The sequence below is a fragment of the Lissotriton helveticus genome, chromosome 1_2 (assembly GCF_964261635.1).
Source record: "Lissotriton helveticus chromosome 1_2, aLisHel1.1, whole genome shotgun sequence".
Classification (NCBI taxonomy): domain Eukaryota; kingdom Metazoa; phylum Chordata; class Amphibia; order Caudata; family Salamandridae; genus Lissotriton; species Lissotriton helveticus.
In genome coordinates, this window is record NC_136058.1 from 303,358,996 (window position 1) to 303,378,870 (window position 19,875).

General features: G+C 46.1%; 1 protein-coding gene across 2 annotated transcripts in view; it reads right to left on the reverse strand.

The window, feature by feature from the left end:
- Window positions 1-19,875, reverse strand: part of MUTYH (mutY DNA glycosylase) — a 139,454-nt gene that overhangs the window by 83,497 nt on the left and 36,082 nt on the right. For both annotated transcript variants that reach the window (XM_078671784.1, XM_078671785.1), the window contains exon 8: window positions 3,702-3,815. In XM_078671784.1, coding sequence (XP_078527910.1) covers window positions 3,702-3,815 — 114 coding nt within the window. The remainder of the gene's footprint in view (window positions 1-3,701; window positions 3,816-19,875) is intronic.

Sequence of the window (19,875 nt, forward strand, 5' to 3'; positions counted from 1 at the left end):
CATTAATAAAGGGGTACTTGGAGAGCCCTGAGTTAGTTTTAACAGTTTTTCTGCACTTCTGGATCCCGTTAGTCTTTATATTTGTATTGTATCCCCCACCTTATTCCTCCACCTCTGTTGTTGGCTTGCGCTGAGCTGTGTTTAGCAGCCCTGTTGGACCCGGCCTCATGGCGTGATCCTACCCCTCCCGCATGGCGGGCCCTGAACGACATCGGCCCTCCACCCAGCCACGGGCAGCCCCCTTTGCCCGACCCTACACGCCCCAACACTGCTGGTCCGGTCACCACCCCGGACCCCCACCACCGGCCTGGCTCCATCTTGGGCTCATCACGACCTAAGCACGAGGCCGCGCCCGACTCCATCTTGGCCCACCACGTCACGGACACGTGGCCTCGGCCCCAGCCAGGCCCCAGCGAAGCCCCGACATCGAGGCACCAAGATCAACCCAGGTGGTCGAGTGGCCACTCAACCGATCCAAGAGGAGGGGAGTTTCGATGGCCCTCCAGCCGTCCCCGGACGCCTGGTATCGATCGCCCTCCGGCCTCCCTGGGCACTGGCTCCACCCCCCTGCTGGGTGTCTGGACACCACCATCCCAGCCCCTCTGGCCCCCAGGCGTGAGGGTCCGGACATCAAAGGACCCCCGTCCTATATCTGGGCCAGCCCCGGAGTAGGGCGGCAGTTGTATCCTGGACTGGAAGCCCTGCTGACGCTGTCGCAGCCGACACCAGACGAACTCACCTCCCGTAACCTGAAGATACCCTGAGAGCCTGCTAGCGCTGCCGCGGCCCACCTTTGCTGAACCATCTTGAGAGCCTGCTGGCGCTGCCGCGGCCGAACCATCTTGAGAGCCTGCTGGCGCTGCCGCGGCTGAACCATCTTGAGAGCCTGCTGGCGCTGCCGCGGCCCACCTTTGCGAAACCATCTTGAGAGCCTGCTGGCGCTGCCGCGGCCTCCTCTCCGTGAACGACCATCTGTCGAGTCCTGCTGGCGTTGCCGCGGCTCGACCTCTCGGAACCCCCGGCTCGAGGATTGAGAGCTGTGCGCAGGGTATCCCTTCCTGCACCCATACTGAGACTGTCCCGCTACCCTATCCCCCCTTTCGAGACTCTTCAGATCCCTCGATCTGCCTGTACATACCGCTGAGCACCAGCAACCTTTATTCCTGATAAAGCTTAAGAACTGAACCTCTTGTGTGGTGTCCGTTTGTAGTGTTGTGGTTACTCTACTGTACGATCCTAGGAGAGGACCCTCACCCAGGAGGCCTCTCGATAACGCTCGGCTACTTCTCGACGGAGAGGAGGACCTAGGGGTGGTCAGTCAGACTTCTTCTGCCTCCCCCGGGATCGCCTTTCTAACAAGCCCTATGATGAAGCATGCGACAAATGTTTGTGGGTGAGGGCAGTTTTTCTCCCCTCTGTGTGTTGTCTCATAACGTCTTCTAAAATGTACATTTTATTACTCCTGCTTCTCTTTGTGTGTAAAATAAAAGTACAATCACAAGCACGTGGCTATGATTATGGAACTATAGTGCAATTAAGACATGGTTCACTTTATGACCTGAACTATTCACAGCAATTCACTGCAAAAGGAACCAGCTTGGCTTAGCAAATTAATTGCATTTGTTTAAAAAGGAGACTGGCAAAATATTGGATATGTAACAGATATACAAATAAACAGGACAAGTCTAAAAAGAAAAAAAAAGCTGGAATGGAACAACACATCACACATGGACCTGGAAACCTTGCCAGCTATGAACAAGGCCAAGGTTTCACTATATTTTATCTAAATCTGGATGTAAGCTATAGATGTATACTGAGGTCTTTGACGTGTATTGAAAAACAATAGTAACTTAAAATCCTGATGTAATTTATTTACGTAAGTGCAAACAACAATTAAACAGATTTTAACAATATGTACAATGCCATATCATCCAAAGCAAGCTATTGCCATCAAGTGACCATGTATTGGCATCAAGTGACTAGGTATTGTCATCAAGTGACCAGGTTTGACATCAAGTGAGCAGGGATTGCCATCAAGTGGCCAGGTATTGCCATCAAGTGACCAGGTAGTGCCATCAAGTGACCAGGTATTGGCCTCAAGTGACCAGGTATTGCCATCAAGTGGCCAGGTATTGCCATCAAGTGGCCAGGTATTGCCATCAGGTGACCAGGTATTGGAATCAAGTGACATGGGGTTGTCATTAAGTGACCAGGTATTGGCATCAAGTGACCAGGTATTGGCCTCAAGTGACCAGGTATTGCCATCAAGTGGCCAGGTATTGCCATCAAGTGGCCAGGTATTGGCATCAGGTGACCAGGTATTGGCATCAAGTGACCAGGGATTGCCATCAAGTGGCCAGGTATTGCCATCAAGTGACCAGGTATTGTCATCAAATGACCAGGTATTGGCATCAAGTGACCATGTATTGTCATCAAGTGGCCAGGTATTGCCATCAAGTGGTGCACCAGCGCAGGACATGTAGTTTTATTGGAAAACAGAAATTTTACTGATCAATGAGGATCAATAAAAAAACATACGTTACTGAATTATCTGCCACATTTCCGGTGCCATCAAAGACTGAGCTTGAATAGGTGAGGGTGTGAATCTTTCACTATTATCAACTTTTTTGGGGCAGGTGGTCAGAGTTTACTTCAGTAATGCTCCTAGAGCTGCAAAGGGTCACACATGGAGAAAACAAGTAGTCAACAAATTTGTTATGTTTGGTGTCTCTGGAGATCATAAAGAATGATTTGTCCATAAAATGAATGGTATAAGCATTGAACCACATTCTAAGGCAATACATACTGATGGATGCGAACATGTGAGCCGGTGCTTCATTAATGCTAGAAATCGCCCCACATAGCATTCCATCCCCTTATTTTGTGCTAAGTTGTGTCACCACAGTAGGAGAACCATATGCACACAATCTCCTTAAATAATTACTCAGATTTGAATTGAGACGGAAATCCCCACTGCAAAGGAACACAGGCGTTCTCAACTTTGTGGCGGGATAGGAACCGGATTACTTAAGTTGTTCTTAGCCTGCGGAACGCCTGCACTCTCTTTGCTTTTTGGACCATCATTCGCCAAGCCCACCCTATTCATGGTGTGATTTCCATTTTCCATGCGACTATAGCAGTGGCATTGGTTGAAGAGTGTTGACGATGAAGAACTGTAAAATTAATATTAAACCATAAGTAAGACCAACTATCAAGAGTAGACAAGTGGTAGTATTCTACAGGCCATCATTGATAGAGGATCATTGGACAACAGAGTATTTAAAGGAATGTTTTGAGGACGCAAAAATAAATGGGTCTTCTCCCTCACCAATGTCAGTGACAAAGAAACTTATGGAACACGACAACTCAGCCTCAAAACCAACTTTATCAGTTTACCACAACTTCAGGTGAATGTAAGAAAGTGAGCAAACAAGCACACTCCACTCCTGACAGGCACATCATGGCTTGCAGCAGCCCAGAAAGATGAAACATTTCAAAAGATGTGAAACTTCATCTGAAGAGGACAGAAATGCTAAGGAATCGGAGACAATGGGCACAGGAAGAAGCAGAGAGGCATTTAGGCAAAGGGGAAATTTGAAAATGTCAGGAGGAAAAAGGAGTAGGGATTTTAAAGACAGGGGAAGAGAAAGCATTCTTGGGAGAAGGATTGTGAGAGAGGAGGGGACACACAATAAACTAACCTGCCCATATGCAATCGAAGCAATGGCTCCAGCCGTGTAACGTCCAACCCCTGGAAGCAATTTCTGAAGCTCCACTGCTGTACGTGGCATGTGACCTTTGAACTCTGAGACCACCTGTGACACAGAAGAAGATAATGATGGTGAGCTAAGGGAAGCTTCTACATGAGCCCCATGTCTCTTTTCAGGTTTCACCCATCTCTTGTGGATTGTGGAACTCCAGAGTGAAAGTTAAGAGTCCGTCTCTTAACATCTGACATCTCTTGCCCTGCTTAGGTCATGTGATCACCAGTCATCCCTGTCGAACCCCAACACTCACACCCACCATTCCTTATCAACAAGCTCTACACAGACCATTTAAACAACTCAATAACTTGTCTAAAACAGACAGTGCCTCAGCAAAATGCAGACCACATCTAGACACGTGTATTGAGCACAAATAGAGTCTAACCTGCACTGGAAGTCAGAAGAAAGGGAGACACAAGATATAAATGTGGGTGCCGCTCGCAGCCGTGTTGTGGTGATTAGAGTTTCCTGACCTGAAGAGGAGAACGCCTTTCTTGAGCCAGCGAGGATTCCTACCGGGCATATAGCATTGGGGAGTGATTGACTTTGCTATTTACTGCCCAGAGGGTGCAGGACTGCGAGTCCCAGCAGGCGGAGCGCCGAAACCACCAGGCGCACCTGCGACTCTTCCCACCCCCCTCCCCCTTTGCATATAGGAGTGCCCACAGCCGCGCACGCGGGACGGAGCACGGGGCGAAGCCCGGGCAAAGGGCGGGCCGTTTGAGGCCTTTCGAGAACGGTCGTGACCGGGACCGGGCCACCCCCCTTGGTCCGCTCACACTCCTTTTTTAGAAATTTCTCTGGTAAACATTGAAATTACTAGTGACTGATGAATACCACGAGGGAAACGAGGAGTAAAAGCGCGCTGGCAGCAATTGCTGCTGCCAAAGGCCCATTGGATAATTATTTTGTCAAAGCAGGGTCATTACTGATTGATGAGATTACGATCTTGGAGAGGCGTATCTCTCAAGAAATAGACTGGGTGAGAAGATCATCCATGGGCCCCCTGGCACAGGCAAAGAGCCCTGATAACAGACCCAAGCACACCGAGTACACTGAGTCCAACAAAGGGGTGTAGCGAAGGAGAGCTCTCTGCGAATCCGGATTTAATCAACTCCAGCTCCCACACTAGTACGAAGGACCTCAGTGATTTTGTTGATTTGAGTCTGTTAAATTTACCACCAGTCCAACCCCACCACAATTCGCTCCACAATCTCGAACATGCTCCCGTTGTGGATATCACTAACAACAGAGATCCTATGCAGGGGCAAGGGAAGGAGCAATCCCCAAAAGGAAAAGAGGGGCACAAAACAATGGGGGAAGGAAGGCAAAAACTCCGAAGCTCAATCCTACCTTGGAGATTACTAGTCCCGGATTGAGCACACTGGGGAAATCGCCCACGGACAGAGCTGAAGCTATGCCTATCGAGAGCCCGGTTATAGAGGCAACGGACCTTATTATCACGAATCCTCTTGAGACCTCTTGTGTAGATATCACTCTTGCTGATATTGTATCCCTTCTGAGGTCTCTATTAAGTCCCCTAGAAGCACGATTAATTAAAATGGAAGCTAGGCTAGTGAACATAGAGAAATCTACGGTGCAACTAGCCGACAATATCAAAGTACATAGCGTAGCAGACATCAAGGGTGGCAGAAACAAAGAACAAGAGGGGTGTCCCAATTACCACCAAGACAGGCAATAGTGCCCAACTGGCCAAATCAACTCCCTCCCATAGTATGACTACACAGTCCAATAATAATGCTTGTATCCCCAACCAGCCTACAGTTCATCTGGAGCAAACAGCCCCCTCCCAAACCACGTCCAAGCACTCTACGGATAACATGCCCGTTCTTAGCCAACCCCACAAAGCAGTAGCACCAATTGATGAGGTACCAGGCAATGCTAACAAGGCAAGAGTAGTGAACTTGCCGCCGGAGGCGAGTCCGTATACAGTAATCTTAGCGGGGGTACCCGAGTTAACAGCCAATTCCAAAGAATCTACCGCTTCCTTAAAGAACAAGGTGGTAAGTTGGCTATCAATGTTTAGACCTCTCCCGCAAGGCATAACGTGCGAGGTGCTTATGGTAAGAAGGGTCCCATGGTTGGGTAGTACAAGAAAATCCATCAAAGGAGACTGCGTCCTGATTAGTTTCAGAGATCCCATGATAGTCTACCACATCTGTGGATGATCCCCTGATGATCAGGGGAGCAACATCCAGTCCCTACCCCTCTCTTTCTTTTACCCTCGGCTGATATACACATGTGAGGAGGAGGGATGGGGCAGATCCTCAGAGAGGTTGGGAGGGTGGGACACTAGAGGGAGAGGAGATTTTCACCCGCCAAGAACTCTACAACAAGCGCATTTTACACCACATATGGAGGAGGAGGGATGGGAAATGAGTTACGGGAGGGGAGGCGATTGGAGGGGTAGAGAGAGAGGAGCTTATCGCCATCCTAGAGCCCACCACCCTACTTATCTTCCCACATTTAATAGGTATAGCCATTTGGACATGGTAGATTGACAGTTTACGTGTATCCCTAGTGAGCATTACTGCTATCCCAGGGAAGGTGCGGAGGCAGATATACTCCCCAGATCCATTACGGATCCAACGCTAGAGACTGGGCACCCCGTTGTTCCATTACACAGCAAGGAGGACAATCAAACTATTGATCGAACTATTGGGGATTCCCCCCTTACAATCAGGGATTTAGGGGAAATATCTGAGGGTCTGACCCAAAAAATCAGGACTCAGGGCACTGCTATTGATAACATCCTCTACGCACCCTCAGCTTCGCACCAAAGGTCACCATCGCTGAGGATGGTATCGTGGAACGTGGCTGGGCAACAAGCTGGATCAACAGGAATGGACTGCTTTTATTGACTCCAAAGATATATGCCTGTTTCAAGAAACTTGGGCGAGGGACGAGCACTCTCGCCAAGGCTTCGTGGTATTTTCCATTCCTGCGAAATGGGGGGGCAGATGACGTCCTTCTGGAGGCCTTTCAACCTGGGTAGCTACCCACCTCGGTTGTCAGGCCGTACGTCTCCCCTTGGCCTCAGAGGATATACTAGTGGTGTTGTTGGAATGGCCAAATTCCCATAGACTTGCCGTAATAAATGTATATTCAAGGCCGGTAAACATATCTCGGGAATCACCTACTATAGAGGAATTGTCAGCTTTCCTTGCTGAAATCCCTGAGGGGACACCATTTGTGGTGGGTGGGGACTTGAACTCACACGTTGAGCCCCTTGCAGGCCTACTGGATGGGTCCTCCCTGCAAGAGGACGCAAGGTGGTCAGTTCCCTCCACGGTGGAGCATGGACCCCTCTTGCCCTACAGATTACTGCCCTAACCCTTAAATATGGGGTCAGAGCCTGTAATGGGCGCACTAAATCTGACATTCTGAGTAAATACACCTATAACAGAGCAGGTAGAGAGTCACGTTTGGACTATGTCCTGGTGCAATTGTCCATGTGGTCGAATATCATAGATTTTAGGGTGATAGAAAGATGTGACAGCGACCACAACGCCCTAGAACTAGACTATGCTCTCCCTGGCCAGGAGGGCAGGGGCTATGCTACGGCGGTGTCAAGTACAGGGCTTCTCCTGGAAAATAACAGAAGGAGAATAAGGTGGGAAAAATTAGTTAATAACAGTGAGAACCTTCCTAGACTCTATGCCAGACTCATTCCAATATTGGAAAAAGTGGGCAACCTAAGCGAGAAATCCAGCAGCCAGGAAACCCACAATTCACTTTATCTGGCACATGAAGAGCTTATCAGCACCTTGGCGGCAGACCTCTTTTCTGAGGGACAAAGTAGAGGTGGCGGGAAACATCGCGTCACATGGTATAATGCCACATGCCGCAAGGCGAAGGGAGACCTCCTGTCTTGTATTAAGGAGGGCAAAAGCAGACTGGAGATACAGGCTAGAAGAAGTGTCTAGAAGAAACTCGTCACTCAGGCTAAGATTGAGTGGGACCAGGTTAAATGGGAGGAACTCTCTTGTTCGCTAGCTACCAAAGACTACCGCAAGTTCTGGCGAATTGTTAATACGGGATCCGAGCATTTACCATCGGCTATAGAACCGAATATTGTGCCACGGGTATGGCAAAAGCATTTCCAGTCCCTCTATTCACCGGAAGCTGGGGCTTTATGCCACATGTCCCCAACCATATCCAGCCAATCCGTGGGGGACCCCTTCACAGACAAAGAGGTGCGAGCTGCTATTGCGGGACTGTCATCAGGCAAGGCTCCTGGGTTGGATGGCCTCCCAGGTGATCTATTCAAACAAGAGCCTGATGTATGGGCCCCCTACTTATTGACAATATTTAATGCTGTCCTGACTGGTATGGAGGTCCCTAGTACTTGGCTGGGCGCAGAGGTTGTTCCCATATTTAACAAGCATTTGCAATGCAATAGGTCTCGCATTATTAAAGTTAGAGCTATTGGCACTGTAAATGGCAATGCCTTTTATTTATGTTTTTGTATTTAAAACATAAATAAAAGGCATTGTCATTTACAATGCTAATAGCTTAAACTCTCGCAAAAGTGAGACCTATTGCATTGCAAATGCTTGTTTAAAGGACGCCCCAGACACTAATTCCCCAACCCACCAGCCTTCAGCGATAGGAGAAAACTGCAAGCTTATCTTAACAAGTCCATACCTGAATACAGCGTGCTTCGAAGAGCAGCACATGCGCTGTTCAGGATCGACCTAAAAAGTTTCTGTTTTAATAGCATTATACAATATGGTCGGGTATACAGGGAAGAGACGATTCTGCAGCTAGAATGGCTAGAATGTTCAGGCAGTGTTGGATAGTTGTCAGGGGCTATTCATTCGTTGCCTTTTAGAGGATAAAGAAAAAAAATTCTGCTCCTAAAAAATGTAATAGATGTCAGTTGTGTGGTTCTGTGTGCAGGTGGAAGTTGTGCGTGCGGTTGTAGTTGTGTGTGCGGTTGTGGTTGTGTGTGTGTGGTGTTTGTGTGGGGTTGTGTGTGTGTTGTGTTTGGGGTTGTGTGTGTTGTGTTTGGGGTTGTGTGTGGTTGTGGGGTTGTGTGTGTTGTGTTTGGGGTTGTGTGTGTGGTTGTGGGATTGTGTGTGTGTTTGTGAGTGTGTGGTTGTGTGTGTGAGTGTCGTGTGTGTGTAGTTGTGTGTGTGTGTGGTTGTGTGTGCTGTGTTTGGGTTGTGTGTGGTTGTGTTTGGCGTTGTGTGTGTGGTTGTGGGGTTGTGTGTATGGTTGTGGGGTTGTGTGTGGTTGAGTGGGGTTGTGTGTGGTTGAGTGTGGTTGAGTGTGGTTGAGTGTGGTTGTGTGTGGTTGAGTGTGGTTGTGGTTGTGTGGTTGTGTGTGTGAGGTTGTGTGGTTGTGTGTGTGTGTGTGTGTATGTGTCGTTGTGTGGTTGTGTGTGTGTGGTGGGTGTGTGTGGGGTTGTATGTGTGTGAAGTTGTATGTGTGTGGGGTTGTGTGTGTGTGGGGGCAGTTGTGTGTGTGGGGGTGTTGTGTGTGTGGGGGGGGGGTTGTGTGTGTGGGGTGTTGTGTGTGCGCGTTGGCTCAGCAAGACCTAAAAAAGTAGATACATGTAAATCGTTTTTTCCGTTTTTCAATCCGAGCTAAAAAATCCAAACTCCAATTCGTGGGGTAATGCTTGCTGGGTGAAAATAGGGTTCCCTTACCTCCCTGAAACAAGCCAGCTGTCCATCCTACAAAGGGTGGTAAATTGCGCAGCATTACATTGGGTACTAAACCCTGAAATTGTGGTTGAAAATGTGAAAAACTTCCAAAGGAAATCCAAAAAATCCACTTAAACAACATGACATTAATATAAACTTGCATTTAAAAGGCAGGTTTTAAAATACCATACTTAAAATCTAAATCGAAGACTATGTGCAGACTTAATATAACCAGGCATAAATAAACAGGCCTACTCATGGCCACGCCTAGACCCAAGAGTGACTGGTGTCCGCTTAGTTTACCGTCAGGACCAGGGCTGCTGTATATGGCCCCTGGCCACATTACCGAACCTTACTCCTGTTCCTAATAGATTTTGCAATCCCCTAACAGGGTAAACGTGGTGAGATAATTTTTTTTGAGTGTACACATTATCGCCTCCACCCCACTAGTATATCTTTGGGTCATTCCAGGGCTTAATTTGAGCCGGTGCCTGCTTGGGGGGGGGAGTGGGCGTTTGGGGGAGCGGGCATCGGCGCTCATTGTTGGGAACTGGGACTTATTTTTCCACATCATATTTTTATCGAGCGCAAGAGGGGGGGGGACACACAAATTATAAAGACGTAAGAAAAGAAAGCAGGCAAAACCGTTACAAAGGGGGAAAGCAGTGACTGGAAAGAGCGATAAAGGAGCAGAGTGTGTCTGGTACTGGATTAAAGAGCTCTGAGGTGAATAGAAGACTACTCGGCCTTCGTATTCGGTGCCCTAACATTTTATTGCACTGGCCGCGTGTTTCTGAGTATAGCTTCAGCACTGGCTCTCGTTCTTGTAAAAAATAAGGACTGTAACTGGGCTTCTCAGAATAGCTTCGGGCATCGGCACTCTTTCTTGTACAAATTAAGCACTGCTCAAGAGCTCAAGACTTCTGAGAATAGCATTGGGCACCGGCACTCTTTCTTGTACAAATTAAGCACTGTCATGTGCTTCTGAGCATAGCTTCGGGCATCGGTGCCTTTTCATTTACAAATTAAGCACAGCCACAAGTTTAGGATAATAGCTGCGGGCACCGGCACTCTTTCTTGTACAAATTAAGCGCTGCCATGTGCTTCTGAGCATAGCTTCGGGCACCGGTGCCTTTTCATTTACAAATTAAGCACAGCCCCAAGTTTAGGATAATAGCTGCGGGCACCGGCACTCTTTCTTGCACAAATTAAGCGCTATACATTTCGCGCTTGAGCACAGTTAAAACGTTGGCCGCACCTTTGCAAAGATACTAAAGCTCTGTCGCCGTTACTACGATCTCTTAGAGGACCTCCTTTTAATCTTTCAAACAAATTAACTTATCACACCTTTTTATGTGATATTCTGACTGATGTCTGTCCATCACTCTTACCGTAGGAATAGATTTATACAAGCAATGCTCAGTGCAATCCATGTTTCACCGCTACGAAGCAGTAAAGTGGCAACTTTGAGTGAAGTGCACTCATATATCTAAAGGACTCTGGTGACGACTACACAAACACCGAACTACAACGGAAAGTAAAAACAAGTTGTTGTTCTTTCTGGCTGCCTTTCCATCAATCCATCAACACACAGAGTTTTACTAGTATTTTGTAGAGGTATCATTACTTTACAAAATATCCTACTGTGCAGAGTTTGGAGACGTCCTTCGGAGCGGGCTGTCTCTTATCTGTTTACAAAAACAATGGAGGAGTAACCCCTCGTGGATAGAGAATAATTTCTCTAATTATGAGCTTAAGTGCTCTAATCAGCACAATATGACCCAACCTGTTGCTGGATAATGCATATCCTTATAGAAGACCCCTCACTCACCAACCTAGTTGGTGACATGCTTCATCATCGGGGTCCCACCCCATAGGCCGAGGGCCTATAGGGTGTGCTGCGACACCTGACTACAGTGGAGCTGGTTAATTTTCTTTTATGTGTTCAAATCTATCAAAAAATGAGTTTTTAAAAAGGGCCAACACTACTCACTGCAAGTATTTTATTCTTGAGTGCTTGAACCCTTGTTAAAATAAAGTGTGGCACCTGTGCCTAATTAGGTAGGCTTTAGTGTCATAAGTAGTATTAAAAAATAAAAATAGCAAAAGTGTGCTATGTGAATGTGAATCTTACAAAACTATAGGTTAAAAGGTCTACATGTTTCAACCCATATATCCATTCAAGGGTATTCGTCAGGACCGTGGTGTTTTGAACTGGGTGGTCCGCACTCGCTAAGGAGCGTCCTGCCCTAGTTCAAATAGGAGACCGCAAATTGCGGTTTCGTGAAAAAAAGTGCGTTTTTCCTTTTTTGGGGAAAAAACCTGTAAGAAAACAGGAAGACAAAATACAGGAAGGGGTCACATACTAGGGTAGACAAAACGAATGTACCACATTTAACACATAGGTTTATGGTTGTTACCCCAATCGTATGATCAATGTATGGGGTCATGCCAGCATTTTAGTATCAAGTGTAGGAACCAACTATTGCGATCATGCAACAGTACTACAGTGATAATTGCCGGATTGTGCCTTTCAGTCAAAGGACCAGCGCCAAAAGGAGAGGTGTCGAACTGGTTTTGGCGTCAGAAAATATCGTGTGTAAAAACACAAGGGGCCGGTATATCTAGGAGAGTGATCTATATCGTGCTGCGATGTGACCGGCTGCCAAGAGTTGTTTGTGAGCAGTCGTGTCATTGCCGCCATAATTTATGAAAGCGACTTATTTTGTTATTTGCTTACGCTTAGATGCGGAACTACCGCTTCATGGGCACCAGCGTTTCCAAGACGGCAAGAGTCCGTCTCCTGTAAAATGATAAAAAGAAGAAGAACATATGCCAAGTGTCAGCCGTGCGCTGCCTGAATTGTGGCATTTGAGTACAGCCTATGGGAACTTGCGGTAAATCATTTCCGCATTCTGATCGGCCCGCGTGTACTTACTTGCAACTTCTGATCGTCAGACCGAAAACCTACTTGGTTCCTGCTAGACGTGCCCCGAGGAATGACTGGGGTGTTTGTGCGCTATCAGTAAAGTAAACCCGATCGCACTTCCTGGTTGGGCGTGGCTGGGTCACGTGGTCTTGACACGTGGTCGGTAATAGCCAATCAGGGTGCTTTAATAGACAGGGTAGAAGGACTACTCTATTCACCAGCATCCATTGTTTATATTGCTATGGTGATCGTCCTTTATTTATGTTTCAGCATTAGACGGACATTATCAAGTTGGTTTGCAATGTACGTCGAGTGATTCTGGGAACACAGAGGACAGACAGGAAGAATTTCACGGGTTGATTCTCAATACTTGCCGATGCATACGGGCAAAATAGCTATTCAGTATATTGATCTTATGAAATGGAAATCATAATAGTAATGACCCCCCTCATGTCATTACGTTATTCCACGGTATATTGTCATTCAAACCGGTTTTATGAGTGGAGAGTCTGTAAACCCACCTCTGTTCTTTTTCGAATAGACGTTGGGTCAGATTTGTACCTGGTTTGACTTGTTCAATGATTGTCCATTGAAGGTCATCTGGAGTGTGACCTACGGTCAAAAAATGTTCAGTGAGCTTTGTATTAGTCTTTTTGCATCTAATGGTGCTTCTGTGCTCTCCGATGCGTAGCTTGATCTTCCTGCTCGTCATTCCTACGTAATGTAGGTTACAGGGGCATGTTAGTCTATAAATGACGTTTTCGCTATTACAGTTGGTCTGCCCTCTAATTGTCCAGATTTTGTTTGGTTCCAGAAGTAAGGTTTTGGTATTCATGGTAAATGGGCAAACGCTGCAACTTCCACATTTATAGTGGCCTGTCACCTTTGGTAGGCCCCATAGGTTTGTTTGTGTTTCTTTTTCTGGAGACACCTTTAAGGGTCTTGTGTTGACGACTGCATCTTTTATGCTTCGTGCCCTTTTAAACCAGAAAAGGGTTTTTTCCCATCTCAAATTGCCTGTATTCAGAATGTTCCAATGCTTTTTTTATTATTCTTGACACATCGTTAGATATTGTGTTATATGTGGTAACACAGGTCAAGGGGATTTCCTCCGAGGACTTGGTTTTTGGTTCCAATAAAGCTGCACGTGGTTGGTTCCGCGCTCGCTTTTGGCTTATTTGGAGAATTCTGTTTGGGTATCCTCGGTTGTGAAGTTTTTGAGAGAGATCCTGGGCTTGTTTTTTATAATCTTCCAACTCACTGCAATTCCTACGGATTCTGAGGTATTGCCCATACGGTACATTTTCACGTAGGGGTCTGGGGTGGAAGCTTTCAAATCGTAGTAGGTTATTCTTTGAAGTTGGCTTATAATGGGTAATAGTGGACAATTTGCCCTCTTTTTTTGTAATCGTTACGTCTAAGAAGACCAAGGTGTCAATGTTTTTTTCATAAGTGAACCTCAAGTGATTGTCACGGGTATTTATCCAGTTAAAGAAGGAGGTCAGGGATTCCTCGGTACCCTTCCATATGGTTAGCACATCATCGATGTATCTGCGCCATAGTAGGATGTTGGAACTGTAGGGGTTTGTATCATTGAGAATGTATTTTTCTTCAAAGTCATATACATACAATCCCGCTATGCTCGGCGCAAAAGAACTGCCCATGGATGTCCCTCCCGTCTGTAGGAATATCTGGCCTTCGAACTCAAAATAGTTTCTTTTGAGTGCTAGTCTGGCACATTCTAGAACAAATTGTTTCGGTGTTCTTGAAGTCCACGCTTCTTTTTCTAGTGCTCGTTCTAGCACTTCCAGTGTGGCATCCTGGGGGATGCTAGTGTACAGACTCTCAATGTCGAAACTCACCAGGATGGTGTCATTGTCCACGGTGAGTTGGTCTAGAATCTGTAATAGACTTTTTGTGTCTTGGAGGTATGTGCTAGTTTTTTGCACCATAGATTTGAAAAACACGTCGCAAAATTGCGAAAGTGGTTCTAAAACTGAACCAAGACCAGATGGGTCCATTGGTCAGCCACTTTTACCCCACCACCACATCTTGTTCCCGTGGAAATCTCCACGTTTGAGCAAGCTGTGTTCAATGAAGTTGAGAATACAAAACCAAAGAAACCATTCATGAACCTGACCAACCAAGAAAGGACCGCCCTTGACGATTTGCGAAACTGCGAAACCATTGTCATTAAGCCTGCAGATAAAGGCGGAGGCATTGTCGTGCAAGATCGCACAGCCTACCAAAATGAGTGTCTCCGACTTCTAGCGGATCATAACAGCTATCGCAGACTACCAATGGACCCAACACAAGACCTGAAAAGTGAGATAACATCACTAGTAGAATACGGTGAAACTGAGGGTTTCATATCAAAGCAGGAGGCAAATTTCCTTTGTAAAAGCGAAGGTAAAATCCCCTACTTTTATACACTCCCAAAAATACACAAAAACAGGATACCGCCGCCAGGCAGGCCAATTGTTTCTGGTCTTGGTTCAGTTTTAGAACCACTTTCGCAATTTTGCGACGTGTTTTTCAAATCTATGGTGCAAAAAACTAGCACATACCTCCAAGACACAAAAAGTCTATTACAGATTCTAGACCAACTCACCGTGGACAATGACACCATCCTGGTGAGTTTCGACATTGAGAGTCTGTACACTAGCATCCCCCAGGATGCCACACTGGAAGTGCTAGAACGAGCACTAGAAAAAGAAGCGTGGACTTCAAGAACACCGAAACAATTTGTTCTAGAATGTGCCAGACTAGCACTCAAAAGAAACTATTTTGAGTTCGAAGGCCAGATATTCCTACAGACGGGAGGGACATCCATGGGCAGTTCTTTTGCGCCGAGCATAGCGGGATTGTATGTATATGACTTTGAAGAAAAATACATTCTCAATGATACAAACCACTACAGTTCCAACATCCTACTATGGCGCAGATACATCGATGATGTGCTAACCATATGGAAGGGTACCGAGGAATCCCTGACCTCCTTCTTTAACTGGATAAATACCCGTGACAATCACTTGAGGTTCACTTATGAAAAAAACATTGACACCTTGGTCTTCTTAGACGTAACGATTACAAAAAAAGAGGGCAAATTGTCCACTATTACCCATTATAAGCCAACTTCAAAGAATAACCTACTACGATTTGAAAGCTTCCACCCCAGACCCCTACGTGAACATTTACCGTATGGGCAATACCTCAGAATCCGTAGGAATTGCAGTGAGTTGGAAGATTATAAAAAACAAGCCCAGGATCTCTCTCAAAAACTTCACAACCGAGGATACCCAAACAGAATTCTCCAAATAAGCCAAAAGCGAGCGCGGAACCAACCACGTGCAGCTTTATTGGAACCAAAAACCAAGACCTCGGAGGAAATCCCCTTGACCTGTGTTACCACATATAACACAATATCTAACGATGTGTCAAGAATAATAAAAAAGCATTGGAACATTCTGAATAGAGGCAATTTGAGATGGGAAAAAACCCTTTTCTCGTTTAAAAGGGCACGAAGCATAAAAGATGCAGTCGTCAATACAAGACCCTTAAAGGTGTCTCCAGAAAAAGAAACACAAACAAACCTATGGGGCCTACCAAAGGTGACAGGCCACTATAAATGTGGAAGTTGCAGCGTTTGCCCATTTACCATGAATACCAAAACCTTACTTCTGGAACCAAACAAAATCTGGACAATTAGAGGGCAGACCAACTGTAATAGCGAAAACGTCATTTATAGACTAACATGCCCCTGTAACCTACATTACGTAGGAATGACGAGCAGGAAGATCAAGCTACGCATCGGAGAGCACAGAAGCACCATTAGATGCAAAAAGACTAATACAAAGCTCACTGAACATTTTTTGTCCGTAGGTCACACTCCAGATGACCTTCAATGGACAATCATTGAACAAGTCAAACCAGGTACAAATCTGACCCAACGTCTATTCGAAAAAGAACAGAGGTGGGTTTACAGACTCTCCACTCATAAAACCGGTTTGAATGACAATATACCGTGGAATAACGTAATGACATGAGGGGGGTCATTACTATTATGATTTCCATTTCATAAGATCAATATACTGAATAGCTATTTTGCCCGTATGCATCGGCAAGTAGTGAGAATCAACCCGTGACATTCTTCCTGTCTGTCCTCTGTGTTCCCAGAATCACTCGACGTACATTGCAAACCAACTTGATAATGTCCGTCTAATGCTGAAACATAAATAAAGGACGATCACCATAGCAATATAAACAATGGATGCTGGTGAATAGAGTAGTCCTTCTACCCTGTCTATTAAAGCACCCTGATTGGCTATTACCGGACCACGTGTCAAGACCACGTGACCCAGCCACGCCCAACCAGGAAAAGTGATCGGGTTTACTTTACCGATAGCGCACAAACACCCCAGTCATTCCTCGGGGCACGTCTAGCAGGAACCAAGTAGGTTTTCGGTCTGACGATCAGAAGTTGCAAGTAAGTACACGCGGGCCGATCAGAATGCGGAAATGATTTACCGCAAGTTCCCATAGGCTGTACTCAAATGCCACAATTCAGGCAGCGCACGGCTGACACTTGGCATATGTTCTTCTTCTTTTTATCATTTTACAGGAGACGGACTCTTGCCGTCTTGGAAACGCTGGTGCCCATGAAGCGGTAGTTCCGCATCTAAGCGTAAGCAAATAACAAAATAAGTCGCTTTCATAAATTATGGCGGCAATGACACGACTGCTCACAAACAACTCTTGGCAGCCGGTCACATCGCAGCACGATATAGATCACTCTCCTAGATATACCGGCCCCTTGTGTTTTTACACACGATATTTTCTGACGCCATAACCAGTTCGCACCTCTCCTTTTGGCGCTGGTCCTTTGACTGAAAGGCACAATCCGGCAATTATCACTGTAGTACTGTTGCATGATCGCAATAGTTGGTTTATTTATTTATTTATTTATTTATTTGTGGGTTTATATAGCGCTAGAATCAACTCCCGGAGGAGTATCTCTGCGCTTCGACCGCTGGGGAACCCGTCCTGGCTCACCCTGAGAGATGGTCCCTAATGGGTATCTCTAAGGTGCGACCAAGCATCCCCGGCGGTCTGGGGGGCCGTTGTGAAGATGAGGCAAGCTAATGCCCAGAGTTGCCGAGTGTGGTCCCTGACTAGAGTAGGCACCGAGGCGAGAATTATCGAGCCCGCTGACCCTGGTCCACGACCCTGCCGCGTCGGGAATCGAACCCTGGTCCCGGGCCGTCCTCTGCTTACGGGTCTGCCGCCTCTAACCAGTGAGCCACACCACTCCACTACACTTGATACTAAAATGCTGGCATGACCCCATACATTGATCATACGATTGGGGTAACAACCATAAACCTATGTGTTAAATGTGGTACATTCGTTTTGTCTACCCTAGTATGTGACCCCTTCCTGTATTTTGTCTTCCTGTTTTCTTACAGGTTTTTTCCCCAAAAAAGGAAAAACGCACTTTTTTTCACGAAACCGCAATTTGCGGTCTCCTATTTGAACTAGGGCAGGACGCTCCTTAGCGAGTGCGGACCACCCAGTTCAAAACACCATGGTCCTGACGAATACCCTTGAATGGATATATGGGTTGAAACATGTAGACCTTTTAACCTATAGTTTTGTAAGATTCACATTCACATAGCACACTTTTGCTATTTTTATTTTTTAATACTACTTATGACACCAAAGCCTACCTAATTAGGCACAGGTGCCACACTTTATTTTAACAAGGGTTCAAGCACTCAACAATAAAATACTTGCAGTGAGTAGTGTTGGCCCTTTTTAAAAACTCATTTTTTGATAGATTTGAACACATAAAAGAAAATTAACCAGCTCCACTGTAGTCAGGTGTCGCAGCACACCCTATAGGCACTCGGCCTATAGGGTGGGACCCCGATGATGAAGCATGTCACCAACTAGGTTGGTGAGTGAGGGATCTTCTATAAGGATATGCATTATCCAGCAACAGGTTGGGTCATATTGTGCTGATTAGAGCACTTAAGCTCATAATTAGAGAAATTATTCTCTATCCACGAGGGGTTACTCCTCCATTGTTTTTGTAAATTGTTTGGGGGACCAGGAGTTCCCACCTCACATAGTGCTCGTATATTTCCCTCACTCTCTCTTTTGTTATTAAGATTATGTCTCTTATCTGTGCCTGGCTCAGTTGCTGACTCTTGTGATCGGCAACACGTGTGTTACAAAAAAGACATCAAGCTAAACTGTGTACAGTATTTAAAGGGCTGTCAACCCTTGCCGCAGATAACCCATAATCGTTGCTTGGCCGGCACAAAAAACAGCCTCCCCCAGTTCCTTTTCCAAAAGCAGAACCGACAGCAACTCTCAATGCCACAATTGGCTTTACACGCTATACATACATTTGAATGATTCCATTTTCTAAAGCTGCCAATGCGGAATCACGCACCTCAAACGGTATTCAAAACGTATTAATTGTCAGAAATTATAGTAATAAAACATATATGTCTTCACATTCCTAACTAGTAAAAAATTCAAAAAAAATATAACTCACTGCATATCAGATGCATTTTATGGTTAAAACTGTATAAATTCACACATATTAACAGACGTGATGAATAAAAACAATACTAGACTTCAAATATTCTAAGTCCAGTGAAGAAATTAAAACAATTTGATTTCCGGCATTCTAACTGTAATGAAGCCTTAAAACGGATCACATTTTAGATATTAGTCTAAGGAATACTTTAAAATACACGAATTCCGAAAGTGTGCATTTAAAGTTATGCTTTCACACACACCAAGTGTAAGGAAGAAGTCCTGGTTTATTATTACATCTACTTCTAGTTAGTGACGGAAACGTCTCACACATACATTGCGTCAGTAGAGAGCCTTTGTAGAGCAAGGGCGAACCTTCCTAGCTGAAGCGAGACATCTCCCGCTGCGCGCGGCCTGGAGGGCCCCTGTGCCAGGCGCTGCCCAGCCTGCATTCAAAGACAGTGGACCGAGCCACACACGAGGCGCTCTATATTTGGACAGCACAGGGCCTCTTCTCAACTGTTCTCCCGACCAGTATAGTGCCTGGGTGTGCCAATAAGGCCTCCCGAGTTAAATTGTTGAGCATCAATCTGCCTCGCTCAACAAACTGTCAGGCACCAGGGGGCTGCAGCCGCTACTGCGCCTAGAATACTTAGTATTCGGTGCTTTTAATTGTAGGGGCCTTTCCTGTGCAACTGGCTCTACCCAGATGAAAGATTTATTCTGTCCCCACTACAATAACAAGCGGTGTCCCTGAAACGGGCGACGCGCTCATTATTAAAGTTTTAAAAAATTAATAAACCGAGTGCGGTGTCCCTGAAGTGGGAGCCGCGCTCAGCACGAACATACAACTAATAACAAGCTGTCACCATTGCTAGAATGAGAAAAAAAAAAAAAAAACTCACCGCCGCAGCCCGGCTTGAACAGGAAGCCAGGCAACCTGTGTTGGGACGGGGGCGGGGCC